The 15,319-nt window shown below is 39.1% G+C and overlaps 1 protein-coding gene across 1 annotated transcript; it reads right to left on the bottom strand.

Annotated features, from left to right (window-relative positions):
- Nucleotides 1–1,132: 1,132 nt before the first annotated feature.
- Nucleotides 1,133–14,910, bottom strand: LOC103476391 (gap junction beta-7 protein). The gene is made up of 2 exons (XM_081615911.1): nucleotides 14,456–14,910; nucleotides 1,133–2,098 (listed from the first exon to the last, which is right to left on the bottom strand). Exon 2 carries the CDS (start codon nucleotides 2,082–2,084, stop codon nucleotides 1,284–1,286), a length of 801 nt encoding a protein of 266 aa, XP_081472037.1. The 5' UTR covers nucleotides 2,085–2,098; nucleotides 14,456–14,910; the 3' UTR covers nucleotides 1,133–1,283.
- Nucleotides 14,911–15,319: the final 409 nt, after the last annotated feature.

Raw genomic sequence — 15,319 nt, 5'->3', positions numbered from 1 at the left:
ATGATTAATTACGAAATCCTCCAAGCTTCAAATCAATGGTTCAAAGTTATAATAGTCCTTAGTTTTTATTTGATGTTGCCAATATTTTCTTAATTCCAAGGGCTCTGCATTTATGGCTGACTGTTGATCATACCAAGTTCAGCACATTTTTCTGTACTTACATTGGTTTGGCAGTAGGAGGCAATGTATGTGACACAGTAGACTCCACTTAAATGAATCTTTCTCATTTCATTTATTGTCCTTTTTAAAATCATTGTTTCTCTGTTTAAAGAATCTCACGGCCTTAAGTCTCAATGTTAGAGACACATTCTTCTTTCAACATGCTGCTTACCCTTTGGCCTCTAAATGTAGCAGAAACTCAGAGAAAAAAAAAGTCCGTTTTTGTAATATTTTCACTTTTGTTTTTGTTTTTTTATGCACTGAGACATATCAGCTCTTTTTATCATGTTTTGCTTTCTCCTTGCCAGACAGCAATTTAACATGAGGTTTGAATAGCTCTACATTAATACAATAAGAAAATATAATAGTGCAATTTATGCATACAGTAAAGCTGTTTAAATAACTCAATATCAAAGCTATAGTCCTAATTCCATCACACCTAAAATTGTTATACATGATGCAAACTCAGAAATTAACTTTATGTAACACTTTACAGATCAAACAACAAATGTAAATTAGATTTAATGCCAGAGGTACTATATGTGTATATATATTTCATGTGATTGGAAATTACATAAAATTTCCAATCACATTCTTTGCGTTCTACTTCAAAGATTCAAAGATATGAAGACACACAGTTAATAAAAGTACCTTTTAAATCTAAATAATACTAAAACACTGAAAAAGAAATTAACAATCAATGATATAAAAAGCTGCCCTCAGCAATGAAAACTTGAATCTCTAAAGTTACCTGTTTCTGGGCTGTTTGGTGCTGGAAGAACCAACAAAGAGTTTTCAAACAAATAAACTAGACACAACACATTTTGCTGAAATAGAGAGAAATAAATATGAAAGAACAAAAGCACAAAGTTACTGAGGAGTGTACCATCACACAAGCAAGCTGGAACAAAAAATAATGTTATCTGTAAGAGGCAGGTATGTTGCTGTGTAACATACTTCCATTCAACACATACACAATTCAACAGGTACTTTAATAAGTTTCAATGATTCTCTGAAGATATATATTTTTTCAATGACATGTTTAAAAAAAAAGTATATTGTCAATTATATTTTAGGCCGAAAAGATACTGCATTTGTCTTTGTGAACAGGGGGCCAGTTGCTCTCAGCTCTGCAGAACTGGACTGTCGGGTTTTTCAATTGCATCAGCTGCGGGTTCTGGTGTGCAGACCTTTGTGTTTTCAAGCTGCTCAGACGACGTAAATCTTTTGTCAGCTGAAACATGAAGCTGGCTGTTTTTCAAAATCTGCTGTTCCACAGGAACATACCGCCTGCTGAAGTGTCTCCACAGCTGCTTCCAAATAATGTAAAGGAGCTCTGAGAAGTTGAGAGCTATACACAAGATGGAGGTGCAGCCCATGATGTAGAGGAAGATCTTCTTCTCCATGGCTCGGGCTATGTAGCAGTCCACAGTGTTGGGGCAAGGTTCCTGTGTGCACCGCATCAGGATGGGGACCCCAAAACCATTGTACAAGTAGTAAAAAGCCAGCAAAAACCCCACTTCAAAGCCCGTCTTAAAGATCAAGCTGATGACATAGGTGCAGAAAAGACCACCATCAATGCTCCCTTTGTCCTTGTAGAACTTTCTCTTGTGTTTGGCCTCCCGGTGCTCCCTGTAGCCCACATGAAGGGCCACCATTAGGGATGGTGTGGACACCATGATGAGCTGTAGAGCCCAAAGACGGATCTGAGATATGGGGAAGAAGTGGTCGAAGCAGGCATTCTTGCAGCCAGGCTGCAGTGTGTTGCACACAAAGTCATTTTGCTCGTCCTTCCAGACCTGCTCAGCCGCGGCCACATATACCAAAATCCTGAACAGGAAGACCACAGAGAGCCAAATCCGGCCAATCGAAGTGGAGTACTTGTTCACTCCACTCAGAATCTTCTCCAAAAATCCCCAATTCATTGTTCACTTGTCTCCTGTCAGGACATAAACAATCAAGTTAGAGTCTAAATAACACAAACCAGCCATAAAGTATTAATATTGTTGAATCACAAATGCAATCATGATAAAAGTAGCACAACCTTTAAAATTTTTGGGTTTCATGAATCAGAACTTTAAAAAAAAAAAAGATTAACCTAAAAATTAACCTGTACTACTAGTCACATTCAATGACTAGTAGTCATTGAATGTGACTACTACTCACATTCAATCAATTTTTTTGATCAAAAAATGATTGATTGATATTCTATCAATTCTATCACAGAAATAAACAGTGAGAAAGAGATTAAAAAAAAATAAAATAAAAAACAAAAAACATTACATCATTAAAACGTCGAAAAGAAAGAAGAAGAAATTAAAAACATTAAAGACATAAAAACATGGAAGACATCAAAACCCTCACACTCTAACCCTAATTTAGCCATAAGCAACTCTAAACAGGAGGGTTTTAAGTTGAGATTTAAAGGCTCTCAGTGTTTCAGCTGTTTTACAGTTTTCTGGAAGTTTGTTCCAAATCTGTGGTGCATAGAAACTGAATGCTGCTTCTCCTCGTCTGGTTCTGGTTCTGGGGATGCAGAGCAGAACCAGAACCAGAAGATCTGAGGGGTCTAGACGGTTGGTACAGTAATAACAGATCTTTAATGCATTGTGGTGCTAAACCGTTCAGTGATTTATAAACTAACATCAGTATTTTAAAGTCTATTCTCTGAGCTACAGGGAGCCAGTGTAGGGACTTTAAAACTGGTGTTATGTCTCTATCTTCCTGGTTTTAGTGAGAACAGCAGCAGCAGCTTCTGGATCAGCTGCAGCTGGAGGACTGATTTGTTAGTCAGACCTGTGAAGACGCTGTTGCAGTAATCAATGCGGCTAAAGATAAACGCATAGATGAGTTTCTCTAGATTGTGCTGAGACATCAGTCCTATAATCCTGGAGATGTTCTTCAGGTGATAGAAGGCCGACTTTGTGACTGTCTTAATGTGGCTCTGAAGGTTCAGGTCAGAGTCCATCACTACTCCCAGGTTTCAGGCTGATCGCTGGGTTTTAGTTGTAATAACTGAAGCTGAGCATTGATTGTGGTTCGCTCATCTTTAGGTCCAAAGATAATAACTTCAGTTTTGTTTCTGTTCAGCTGGAGAAAGTTTTGGCACATCCACACATTGATCTGTTCTAAGCATCTATTCAGTGATTGGATGGGTTCAGAGTCACCTGGTGACATCGTGATGTAGAGCTGTGTATCATCCGTGTAGTTATGGTAGCTGATCTTATTTCCTGTTATAACCTGAGCCAGTGGGAACATATAAATATTGAAAAGAAGGGGTCCTAGGATTGAACCTTGGGGTAACCCCACATGTGACCTTTGACCTCTCTGATGAGAAGTTTCCGATTGAAACAAAGAAATCCCTGTTCTTTATGTAGGATTCAAACCAGTTGAGCACTGGACCGGAGAGTCCGACCCGACTCTCCAGTCGATTCAGTAAAATGTCGTGGTCAACAGTGTCAAAAGCTGCACTGAGGTCCAACAGAACCAGCACTGTGGTTCTCCCACAGTCCGTATTTATATGGATGACATTGAACACTTTTACAAGGACCGTCTCCGTGCTGTGGTGAGCACGAAAACCAGACTGGAAGGAGTCAAAGCAGTTTGTTATTGTTAGGAAGTTATTTAATTGTTTAAAAACAGCTTTTTCAATAATTTTGCTGATGAATGGGAGGTTGGAGATCAGCCTGTAATTCTGCAGTAGTGATTTGTCCAGATTGTTCTTTTTTATCAGTGGTTTGATAACTGCTGTTTTCAAAGCCTGGGGGAAAAAAACACCTGAAGAGAGCGATGAGTTACTATTTGGATCAGATCATTAGCAACGACAGGCAGGACTTTCTTAAAGAAATGTGTGGGTAGGACATCCAGACAGCAGGAACTGGAGCTTAATTGACTTATAATTTCTTCTAGAGTTTTATAATTAAGTAGTTGAAATTGGGTCATTTTTCCTGTATTTGTTTTGTTTGGGCACAGCTTTGGTACTGTCTTTGGAGTGGATATGCAGATTAATCCTCTGATCTTTTGAATTTTCTCTGAAAAGAAACTTGAAAACTTGTTGCAGGCATTAGATTGAAGTTCAGGTGGTAACGTCATAGGAGGGTTTGTGAGCCTGTCAACATAGCAAATAAAGTTCGAGCATTGTTAATGGTTTTGTTTATGACATCTGCAAAGAAAGCCTCTCTGGCATGTTTTAGTGTTGTGTGATAGTTACGTAGTCTTTCCTTGTAGATGTCATAATAAACATGCAGTTGACCTTTATGCCATTTCTGTTCGGCCCTACGGCAGAGATGTCTTGCAGATTGAACTGTTTATGCATTTCTCCATGGAGATTTCTTCCTACCAGTCACAACCATAATGGTGGCAATGTAATCAATGATATCTGAAAGTTTGCACTGAAAATCATCCACCAACTTATCTACGTCACTATAACTTAAGAGTGAGGAAGAAGAGTAGATTTGATTAAATGTTTCTGCTGTGTTTTCTGTGAAAGTACGTTTTGTGATGGTAGTTTTTTGTACAAGAGGGTTAACGGATAAATAACTGACAAAGATAACAGCAAAGTGATCCGACAGGCGACATCAGTTACAGAGATATTGGAAATATTCACACCCTTACTGATAACCAGGTCCAGTGTGTGTCTATGAGTGTGTGTTGCTTGTTTGACATGTTGTGTTAAACCAAAACTCTCTAATATATTACAGAGCTTTTTAGCCCCTCGGTCTTGGGGGTTGTCAACATGAATGTTGAAATCATAGACAATTATTAAACAATCGCAATCAATGCATATGAGAGATAGAAGCTCATTCAAGTCCGCAAAGAAATTTTCCACATATGTTGGTGTTTTGTATAGAGTTAGTGTCAAAGTTCGTTTGTGGCCTTTTACCTCGATTCCAAGATATTCAAAAGACATAAAATTACCCAGAGAGATTTTACTACAGTTCATGGTATTCTTAAATATTGAAGCCACGCCTCCTCCTTTTCTGTGTTTTCTATTTTCACTTAAAAAATTGTACATAAGAGGCGTTGATTCAATTAGTACGATTGTTTCATTATAGTCATTCAGCCATGTTTCTGTCAGAAATAAAACATCAATATTATGCTCAGTGATGAAATCATTAATTAATAGAGCTTTAGCACAGAGAGATCTGGTATTTAAAAGAGCCAGTTTAAGTGACTTGGAGGCTGAAAGCTCTTCAGTCTGAGGTTTGAATTAGGACCGCTGTTTTTTCTATTTCTGTTTTTTGTAACTGTTCTTGTAGTGATCCAGACAGGTATTGTCCTGCTATGCAATGTAGGGGGGCCAGACACATTCTGGAGGAAGACGGGTGTAAAGATAATCTCTGGACCCTGGTCTCAGACCTCAGAAATGCAGAGTGCTGGAACCTCAGGGAGGTCAGAGGCAGGTGGCTTAGATGAAGTGAGGTCTGCTATGTTAGCGCTAAGGAGAGTCGTGCCGAGGCGAACCTGTTGATCCATATTATCCAGCTGGGAGGAGAAAGAGTCCGTCCGTCTTTCTCTCTGACCTGAATTCTCCACCAGCATTTTCAGGCGGCTCAGGTGCAGCCCGACTCTCTTTAGTGATTCACTTCCTGAGAAACTCTGATCTTGTGAGTGAGTGTAGGAGCAGAGAGGGAGGGGGGAAGGAGGAGGAGGGGAACCAGTCATTCTGTTCACAGTCGATGTTTTATCACTTTGTATTGGAACGCTGTGTTTTTGATATGCGGAGGGCTCCATCCTAGTCAGACATCCTTGAGCCTGTTCTTCTGAAGCAATGGTCACATTGTTGTTCTTGTTGATAAAATGAAAAATGTTTGCAGTGAGCAGCCTTATTCCGTGTTTGTTAAGATTGCGTCCTCCTCTTCCAAAGAGGTGAAAGCGCTGCCAGTAGATCCAGAGGTTATCGATGAAGGTCACTGAGCTGGCAGAGCAGGTTTTAATCAGCCATTTGTTTATCATAAGCAGCCTGGAATGTTTTTCGTCTCCCCGTTGAGGTTGTGGAATTGGACCACTGAGAAATAACTTAGTTTTTAATTTTCCCATAGTGTCCAGAAGAATATTAAAGTCCTTTTTCAGAATCTCGGATTTTTGCTTTGCCAGATCATTGGCTCCAACATGCACAACTAAAGTCTCCATGTTTGGATGATCAGTGGTTAGAGAGAGCACTTTGCGGGTCAAATCAGATACAATGTCACCAAGAAAAGAAATCACTCGTTTTCTTGGGATTGCAAACATGACTGATTCCATTTACTGCCTCATCTCCAACAATAAGCACTCTTGGCATACCTTTCATTTTCCTGGTGGTCACTTTGTCCTTCAGAGCTTTGTGCGGTGGATGCGTTGGTTTAGCCTCATTGCTGATGTTTGAAGGTGGGTTTTCACTCAGAGGCTCGTGCTGGTCGCTTTGTCCTTGGGAGTGGGCTCGGTGTAGTCGTCTTGGTTCCAGCTGCTTGTTTGCTATTCTTTGGCGGAGCAGGTGTGGAAGTTGAAGGTGGGTTTCGCCTCAGAGCCGGCCACGCTGATTCATCCAGGTGAGGGGTTCTCCTCGTTAGTCGTCTCATGGGATCTGCAGTGTGAGACTTTTGTTTCGGCTTGGCGCCCTGAGTGATCCAGGGTGAGCTGCTTGGTGCGGGGTGTACAGCCTCTCCGCTGATTTGAGGAAGAGTTGTTTCATATCCACAGGTAGCGTTGATCTCAAAGTTCACCTCCAACCATTGAATCTTCGTTTCTAAAAACTGAAGTCATTCTAGAATACTGCTAATGTCCTTGGGGTCGGACGGGGGCATTTTGCCCTAGTTCAACTTGGAGGTGAAGAAAAGTGAGGTAAAAATAAAAGTGAGAAAATCTCCCGGTCTTTAGGTTTGAAGTAATCCAGTTATGATGTCGATAATGTGAATAAAACCATAAAAATTGTGACTTAAAAAAAATTCACAAGCAAAGTTATCAGTAAGGACGGGAGAGAGCAAGGTAAGCTGTTCCTCCTTCAGCTGCCAGACGCAATTTCTAAAATTCTAGAATAGTGGCAGCATCTTGGGGTAGCTTGCAATAAAAAATTTTGGCCAAGGCATTGGATATTTGATCTGTTATTCCCTCTGGTTTTGGATGCTGTCCCATCAAAAATTATTTTTTTGTCTCACTTTGTTACTTTTGCACAATTATGATTAGTAACAAAAAAATTCAAATAATAGCATGATGCCTTTGAAAAGGAGGCATCATAAATTAGCACAGGACCAAGGAGCAAAGGCTCAAATCCCCTACTCTAACATCTCTCCTTAGCTCTCTACAACCAGACAGAGATTCAAAGTGGAGCAGCAAAAGTAAACCAGGTGGATTAGCAGTGTTTGCTAACAACTTGTGGTGGACATGTCACTGTAAAATATTGTCTCCACTGCTTGACAACTGAGCTGTTAGCATCCCATCACTGTCATAAGACTGTTAGGCAGAAAATGTCTTCACTTAGTTGTTTTTTCAGAATTGTTGCCAAAGTAGCATGTTTAGACAAGCTAGAAGTAATCCAATGTCAGGCACTCCAAACCTGAGGGAGCTTACATTTATGAAATAAGCAATATTTCTAAATTAATTTTTGAATATATCCCAGTTTGTTTTGATGAAATGTAGCACTAAAACCCTATTTCAGTACTTAAACTTTTTGAGAAAAAAAAGTATCATTCTTTATTCTTTTGTTGTTGCCTAAAATGTAACCTGGGGATATACAGAGATGAGAGTTTAATATACTAAATTGCTTCATAAAAATAATGTATAAAACCTATACCTCCAAAAAGGGTTAGGCTCATGACAGAAAAAAAAACACCTGAACAAGTATGACTTTTTTGGAGGGTTGAAAGTTTATGACTTCCACCCTTCCAAAAAGTCATGCTTGGTCTCATCTAAACTTTGGTTAAGATGAGACCAAAATAGAGACGTTTGACCATATTCCACAGTTCCATGTCTGAAGAACGGCAAACACAGCACATCAGTAAAAACACATCATACCAACTGTCAAACACGATAGTGGAGGACATATGATTTAATCTAATTTTGCAGCCAAAGGAATTACAGTAATTACCCACCTTCACAAAACACTTAAGGCCAGGATTTTAGAGTTCAGATTAAAGTGGTTGTTTAACTGAGCTCCCATGTCAGATAATCTCATTTCCAACTTGTGTAGGTGGGAGCCAGCCACTCAACACAAATTTGTGATGCAAAAATATGAAAATGTTTGCAAGACGAACTATGAAAAATACAGCAGGACTAGTAAGGTACAGCAATCATCATTTCATGACTATACCAATACAGTATGTGTTTGTTGTGTGGCAAAATTCCTTCTTCTATGGAAGTTTAATTGAAAACAGAACAAATCTGTTAAACCCTTTAGAAAGGGGGATGTTTACCTCTCATTTCCGCATAACAATGTTGTGACCGTGAAGAGTTCACCTCAATGCCTCTTGTTTTGGTTCAATCATGTCATCTTGATTTGTGATTCACAAAAGAATCAGAAGAAGAGGAGCTTATCTTTCTGGGTGTAAATGTTTGCAGGTCTTTATAAATGCAGATTTTTATGAATTGAAGCAGAGATGATAGATTATTAGTAAAGAGTTTTATCTTGCTGGATGAGGACATAGATTGTTTTTACCTCATCAAAAAAAGGTAAAAAGAAGCTTATCAACTGTTAGCTCCAGGCGATAAAATCTCCACGCCTAGACATCCCTCTTGCTATTCTCTTGGTCTTCTGTACCACACAGAAAATTTTGAACATATTTTTTAACTAACAGTTTGATGTGGATCACCAACTGAGACTTTGAGTCCAGAAACATCCAAAGTCTGAGTCTTTGAAAAAAATTTATCATGAATTGACAACCTAACTGGTGGATTTCACAGTTATAGGTAAGGTAAAGTAATTTTATTTATATAGCACATTTTCAGCAACAAAACAATTCAAAGTGCTTTACATGAATTAAAAGGAAATACAAACAAAATGACAAACCAAAGGCAAGAAAAAGAGGAAAGAGAGCATAAGAGGAAAGAGAGCATAAGAAAACTAATCTAATGTTGATCTAAAGTATGTAACTAAGTGCTCCTGTTCAGGTTTACTAAGGGTGCGTTCACACTGCAGCCTGAAATGACCCAATTCCGATTCTTTTTTTTTTTTTGGACGTAATGCGACCTGTATCCGATCTTTTCATGGCAGTGTGAACAGCACAGGTCAGATTCTTTTTCGAATCTGACCCATATCCGACACGTATCCAATTAAAATGCGACCTAACGTCCAGGTCATCCGAACTGTACGCCACTGATTCTCAACAAATCTCACTATTCTGTGTCCTGATATGCGCAAGCGGAAAGAAAAACAACAACCATGACGGACTACATGAGGATTAAGTTGTTAATATGTTGCTCTGGCCAGACTACAACTTCAATTATGTAAGCCAGTGGTCCCCAAACTACGGCCCGCGGGCAGGATCCGGTCCTCCTCCACATTTGGTCTGGCCCCCTGAACAATATCAGAGAGCATTCTGATTTTTTTTCATATACCGTATTTTCCGGACTATATGAGCCATTTATATGTGGATTTTTCTTCAGCCACCAGGGGGCTCTTTAGCAGGAAGTGAATCATTGGAAGTCAAAATTGGAAATAAAAGAAGAAAGCGCCCATTAAAACGGAATTAGGTTTTAATAGGGAATTGAAATTTGTGAATTTTGTAGATCAGTTAAATAGCATCGAGGGGGAAAAGAAGATTTTTTTTTTTTAAATAATACTGGGATCATTATGAGAATTTGAGGTATAGATATTAGGATCCAGTAGATGGCAGTAGTGCAACAATAATGCTGCTGTTGAAATCTAAAGAAGAAGAAACAGCAGCAGAAGAAGAAGAAGTCCATTTTCTTTTAGCACATGCTAGTAGCAACACGAAGGATCAGCACTTTTACTGTTACAGTTACCGTTTGAAAACTACCGTAATCAGTTCAGTTAAATCTAATCTTGGCAACTTTTTCTTTTTCAACCGTAATAAATGTGATATTCAATTGACCTGTTATGACTCAAACGTTGGCTGTCCGCCCCCCTCTGCTGCTCTTGCATCGATGTGGAAAACCTGGAGCGGCAGAGATATCTGCGGCTTATATGTGTAGGTTTAAAAAACAAACAAACGTTGACGTTGTGGTTTATTGTCCGGTGCGGCTCATAGTTCGGAAAATACGGACTATAATCCTTCCTGGATTTTTTCTGTGAGAACCCAGAGAGGGTTGTTTGGTTATTATTTATTTCATTAATAGTGTTATTATTTATTTCATTAATAGTGTTAGAATATGTTCTCATCTTAACTTGTCTTTGAGTTATTTTGTGTTATGTGTTCATGTTTTATAATTTACTTTGAAAGGTAAAGCTGCAAGTTCTGTAACCTGTCACTTTGTTTATGTGCATGTTGTACTGCTGTTGTCCACCAGGGGAAATGAGAGTGAGTTCTTGTGTAAAAGCAGCGCTGTTCTAACAAAGAGAAGTAGAGATGGAGTTAACGGAAGGCTGAACGTTAGCAATAAAGTGAACACAGCTATCTAACGAAAAGAAGTGTGATTCATTTTAAAGATGAGTACTGAACAAGAAAACGCAACAAATAGTGTTATTATTTATTTCCTGACTTGTTTTGTGAAGAACCCAGAGATGGCTATTTGATTGTGCTTTCAGGAAAACAATATATTTTTACATTTAGGCTCTCCTGCAATCGTCACACTTTTTCTGTTACAAACTGACTCCGGCCCCCAGCAGAGAAGGAAATAGTTATGTGGCCCTCACAGGAAAAAGTTTGGGGACCCCTGACCCTGATGTAAGCTATGCCATAGACATAATATAAGAGTAAACGCCTCATGGCCGCTCTCGCCTATTGTCGCTGACGAGATTTAGGGCGGCCATCTTGGAGCGGTCCACCACTCCACTCAGCGTTATGTGTTTAGCAGCACAATGACGTATCAGCGCATTTAATCGATCATAACACGGTTTTCTGTTACTGGAAAGCATATTCAATAATCAATCAATCAATCAAATTTTATTTGTATAGCACATTTCAGCAGCAAGGCATTTCAAAGTGCTTTACATAATTAAAATAAAAATAAAAACAGAATAAACAGTGAGAAAGAGATTTTGAAAAAGATTAAAAAAGATAAAAACATATTAAAAGTAAAAATAAAAACATTAAAAACATCGATTCACGTGAGGACTTGCCCTTATAGGGTCTCCTTGAACAGAGTTTTAGCAGAGCGACATACAAGGATTCTCAAACCTAAGACATTAAAATCCGCAATTTAGCCATAAGCAACTCTAAACAGGTGGGTTTTAATTTGAGATTTAAAAGCACTCAGTGTTTCAGCTGTTTTACAGTTTTCTGGAAGTTTGTTCCAAATCTGAGGTGCATAGAAGCTGAATGCTGCTTCTCCTCGTTTGGTTCTGGGGATGCAGAGCAGAACCAGAACCAGAAGATCTGAGGGGTCTAGACGGTTGGTACAGTAATAACAGATCTTTAATGCATTGTGGTGCTAAACCGTTCAGTGATTTATAAACTAACATCAGTATTTTAAAGTCTATTCTCTGAGCTACAGGGAGCCAGTGTAGGGACTTTAAAACTGGTGTTATGTCTCTATCTTCCTGGTTTTAGTGAGAACAGCAGCAGCAGCTTCTGGATCAGCTGCAGCTGGAGGACTGATTTGTTAGTCAGACCTGTGAAGACGCTGTTGCAGTAATCAATGCGGCTAAAGATAAACATGGATGAGTTTTTCTAGATCGTGCTGAGACATCAGACCTCTAATCCTGGAGGACTTATGTCAAACATCTATCAAATTCAAACATCTAAGCTACATTTATAAACAATTGTATTTTTAAAGTATGTTTTTAATACATAGTTCAGCATATTTAAATATGCTTAGTGGCTATAACAATAGAATAGGAATGGAATATTCTGATATTGATGTATGATGAGCAGATTACAAAGCACACAGCCGTTCATAATTTATTTAATAAATTATTTAGTAATATCAATACATATTTATATAACTATAAAAACACAAATAAATAATGATTAATACTGAATAATATACATTGGATACATGTTTATATATATCTATATGTATATGCATACATATATATAGATATATCTGTGTTTTCCAGCCGACGAGTTCTAGCTTCAGAGATTCAGCAGCTGAGATTGAGTCCAAAATCCGATCCGAGATTCATCCTGCAGTGAATCTGTCTCTCTTTATAGATTCTCCCTCTTCTTCCTCACATCGTGTCTTTAGGAAACTTTCAAAACAAAAACGGAAGATTTAGGATATATCTTACTTTTGACAGAGTGAAAGAATTACATATAAATAATAGTCTTTACCACCTGTGTAAACTTTGCTGGTGAATGTTATAACACATAAGTTTTATAATATATGTTACATTGTTTCATTTCTAATATAGGCTCTTGTGTCAGATAATCTAAGTCAATGTTAGAGAATAATTAATTTTTTTAGATTTACGGAATCTCAGTTATCCTTCATAGCAGCTGAACCCGTATTACACCGAGCACTGTAGCTAATATTAGCTGGTATCTCACTGGTGGACATAAATACAGTAAAGTAATATTCTAATCACAATATATGCACAATAATATGTCCATCTTACTTGTGAAATGTTGTTTGTGGAGCCCTGACATCAATAGTCCATCGATCAGAACAACAATATCCCTCAGTGCTGAGGCATCTTCTGCTGTTTTGATTGAGCAAAGTAGGAGGGACGACCGCTCCAAGATGGCCGCCGTATTTCCTGGGCCGGAGCAGCCAATGCGGAATGCAAAATGACCTCCAGCAGGCCACAAATGTGCATGTGTCTGCACAAACGGTTAGAAACCGACTCCATGAGGATGGTATGAGGGCCCGACGTCCACAGATGGGGGTTGTGCTCACAGCCCAACACCGTGCAGGACGCTTGGCATTTGTCAGAGAACACCAGGTTGGACAAATTCGCCACTGGCGCCTTGTGCTCTTCACAGATGAAAACAGGTTCACACTGAGCACGTGACGGACGTGACAGAGTCTATCCCTCAGTGCTGAGGCATCTTCTGATGTTTTGATTGAACAAAGTAGGAGGGACGACCTCTCCAAGATGGCCGCCGTATTTTCTGCGCCAGAGCAGCCAATGGGGGGTCTACTCTTATATTATGTCTATGAGCTAAGCTCCACCGTTAGCAACCATGTTTACTTCCTCAAACACGGAGCACTTCTTCTTTTTAAGGCGGTTGGCAGAACACTGAGAACGCTGACACTATTGCGCCCTCTAGTGCGCATGCAGGACACTTTAAGGTTGTTTTCCCGTTCACACTGCAGAACGCAAAGAGGTCGCATTTACTGGCAGTGTGAACGGTCCCGGCAAAAAAATCGGAATTGGGTCACTTCAGGCTGCAGTGTAAGTGTTCTCTGGTCTGATTCCATTTCTAGGTAAGCTGAGCAGTAGAATCAGCTGTTCTTGTCATGTGTGCAGCACTGTTTTAATGGAAATTATGTAGGTTTCCAGGAACCAGATCATTTCAAAGAATAATCAACCATTTATTTTAGCTCCCAAACACCGTCCAATGAATGCAGCTCTTTCAGTCTCTTTATTGTGCTGTTGCCTTTTCAAAGGGTAAAAGGTAATTTTGTGCTCCGCCCATCAGGCTGAACAACACAAATGAAAGAATTTAAAAATAAAAAAAGGTAAATGAAAGCAACCTGACATTAGAAGAAACAAAACACAGTATACTATTTAGAACTTTGCTTCCAGTCTCAACATGTATTTAGTTAGTTTTGAACATAAATATAAATAAATTGGGGTCCTCTCTTAACTCCACTGAAAACTACCTGATGTCATTGAACAGAGTTTTAAAGTCTATGTGCTTATGTTATTTAGTTTTTACTCCAACTTAGTGACTACGTCATACATAAATTATGTGAGTTTGGGGAAACTGATCTCTGTGGAATCAAATTTGCAAATAATCAAATGGTCTGACTTGCTGATCTGGTTATTCAGCCTAAGGCCAGATTTCAAGGCTATTGGTCACACAGATACAGACAGAAAAACAGCTTTATCCAGACAAGAGATGCCCAGTGAGAAAAACTATAAAGTTACAGAAATTAACATGTTTGGGAAGTAATTTTTCTACGTCACATGATTTTCTGGTGTTGGAATTTCAGAATATTCTACAAAATTAAAAACAAATAGATTTCTTGTTACTTTTCCTGCATCAATCTAAAAGTCTAAAGCCATGTTATAAAGCAGACAGAGACTAGATCTTACCAGTTATGTCCAAAGAAAGAGGTTTATCCTTGGACCCAGATGGTTTGGGTTTCTTCTGTGAGTCACACCTGATCCGATCAGACTCCTGCATGCAGCAGCTTTATGTCAGACTCACATCAGTCTGCTTCTTGTTCTGTTTTCTTTACAGCACTCTGCCTTTCCTGTAACATGTGGCCAGCAGTCCCCTCGGAGCACATCACCTGCTGGAAACTCACTGGGTGTGAACAGAGACAACATCAGTAATGCAAATAAAATTCATTCATGGCCACACCAGTCCAGGTGGGTTGTGCTTTCATTCCTTCTTCACCTGCCTGCTACTGGTTGATGACACAGGGATCGTGTTACTCTGCCAATGAGTAAATAATACATGTCACCTCCTCAGGTCAGAGTCGTCCTGTTGCTCATCTGTTGGAGTTTGGCTGGAAGCCAATAAAAAATACGGACATCACATCTGAGGCAATAATGCACCGTCCATGGGTCCCCTATGGGCCTGTTGTGTTGGGTTTTTTTGTTTCTTTTAATGGAACTATGTGTACTGTGTATAGTATAGTGAGGTGTTGTGTTTTTTGTGCTCACTTAGCCATTGCTAAAGAAGTTTGCTGTAAAAGAGACAATACTTAATAAAATTGACCTTTTTGAGCTTCACATCATCCTAAAATGTTATTCCCTCTTCAAAAGACGACACCTCACAGAGCACTCTACCCCTGTAACTCCCTCACTCAGCTCCTCCAGCCACAATTAGAAAACACCTGGTGGAGCTCATTATATATACTCAGTGCAATGCTGGTAAAAACTTTTTTAAAGGGTTAATAGAGCAGCGATGTTGTAATGACTTCATTAGGGGAGAGTTCCAGAAAGAGCAGA

This window comes from Poecilia reticulata, chromosome 14 (assembly GCF_904066995.2).
Source record: "Poecilia reticulata chromosome 14, P_reticulata-male-v2, whole genome shotgun sequence".
Lineage (NCBI taxonomy): Eukaryota > Metazoa > Chordata > Actinopteri > Cyprinodontiformes > Poeciliidae > Poecilia > Poecilia reticulata.
This window is presented reverse-complemented; position numbering and strand designations above follow the sequence as displayed.

Coding starts and splice junctions, on each gene's coding strand:
- LOC103476391 (XM_081615911.1), bottom strand. CDS start 2,084: ATGAATTGGGGATTTTTGGAGAAGATTCTGAGTGGAGTGAACAAGTAC.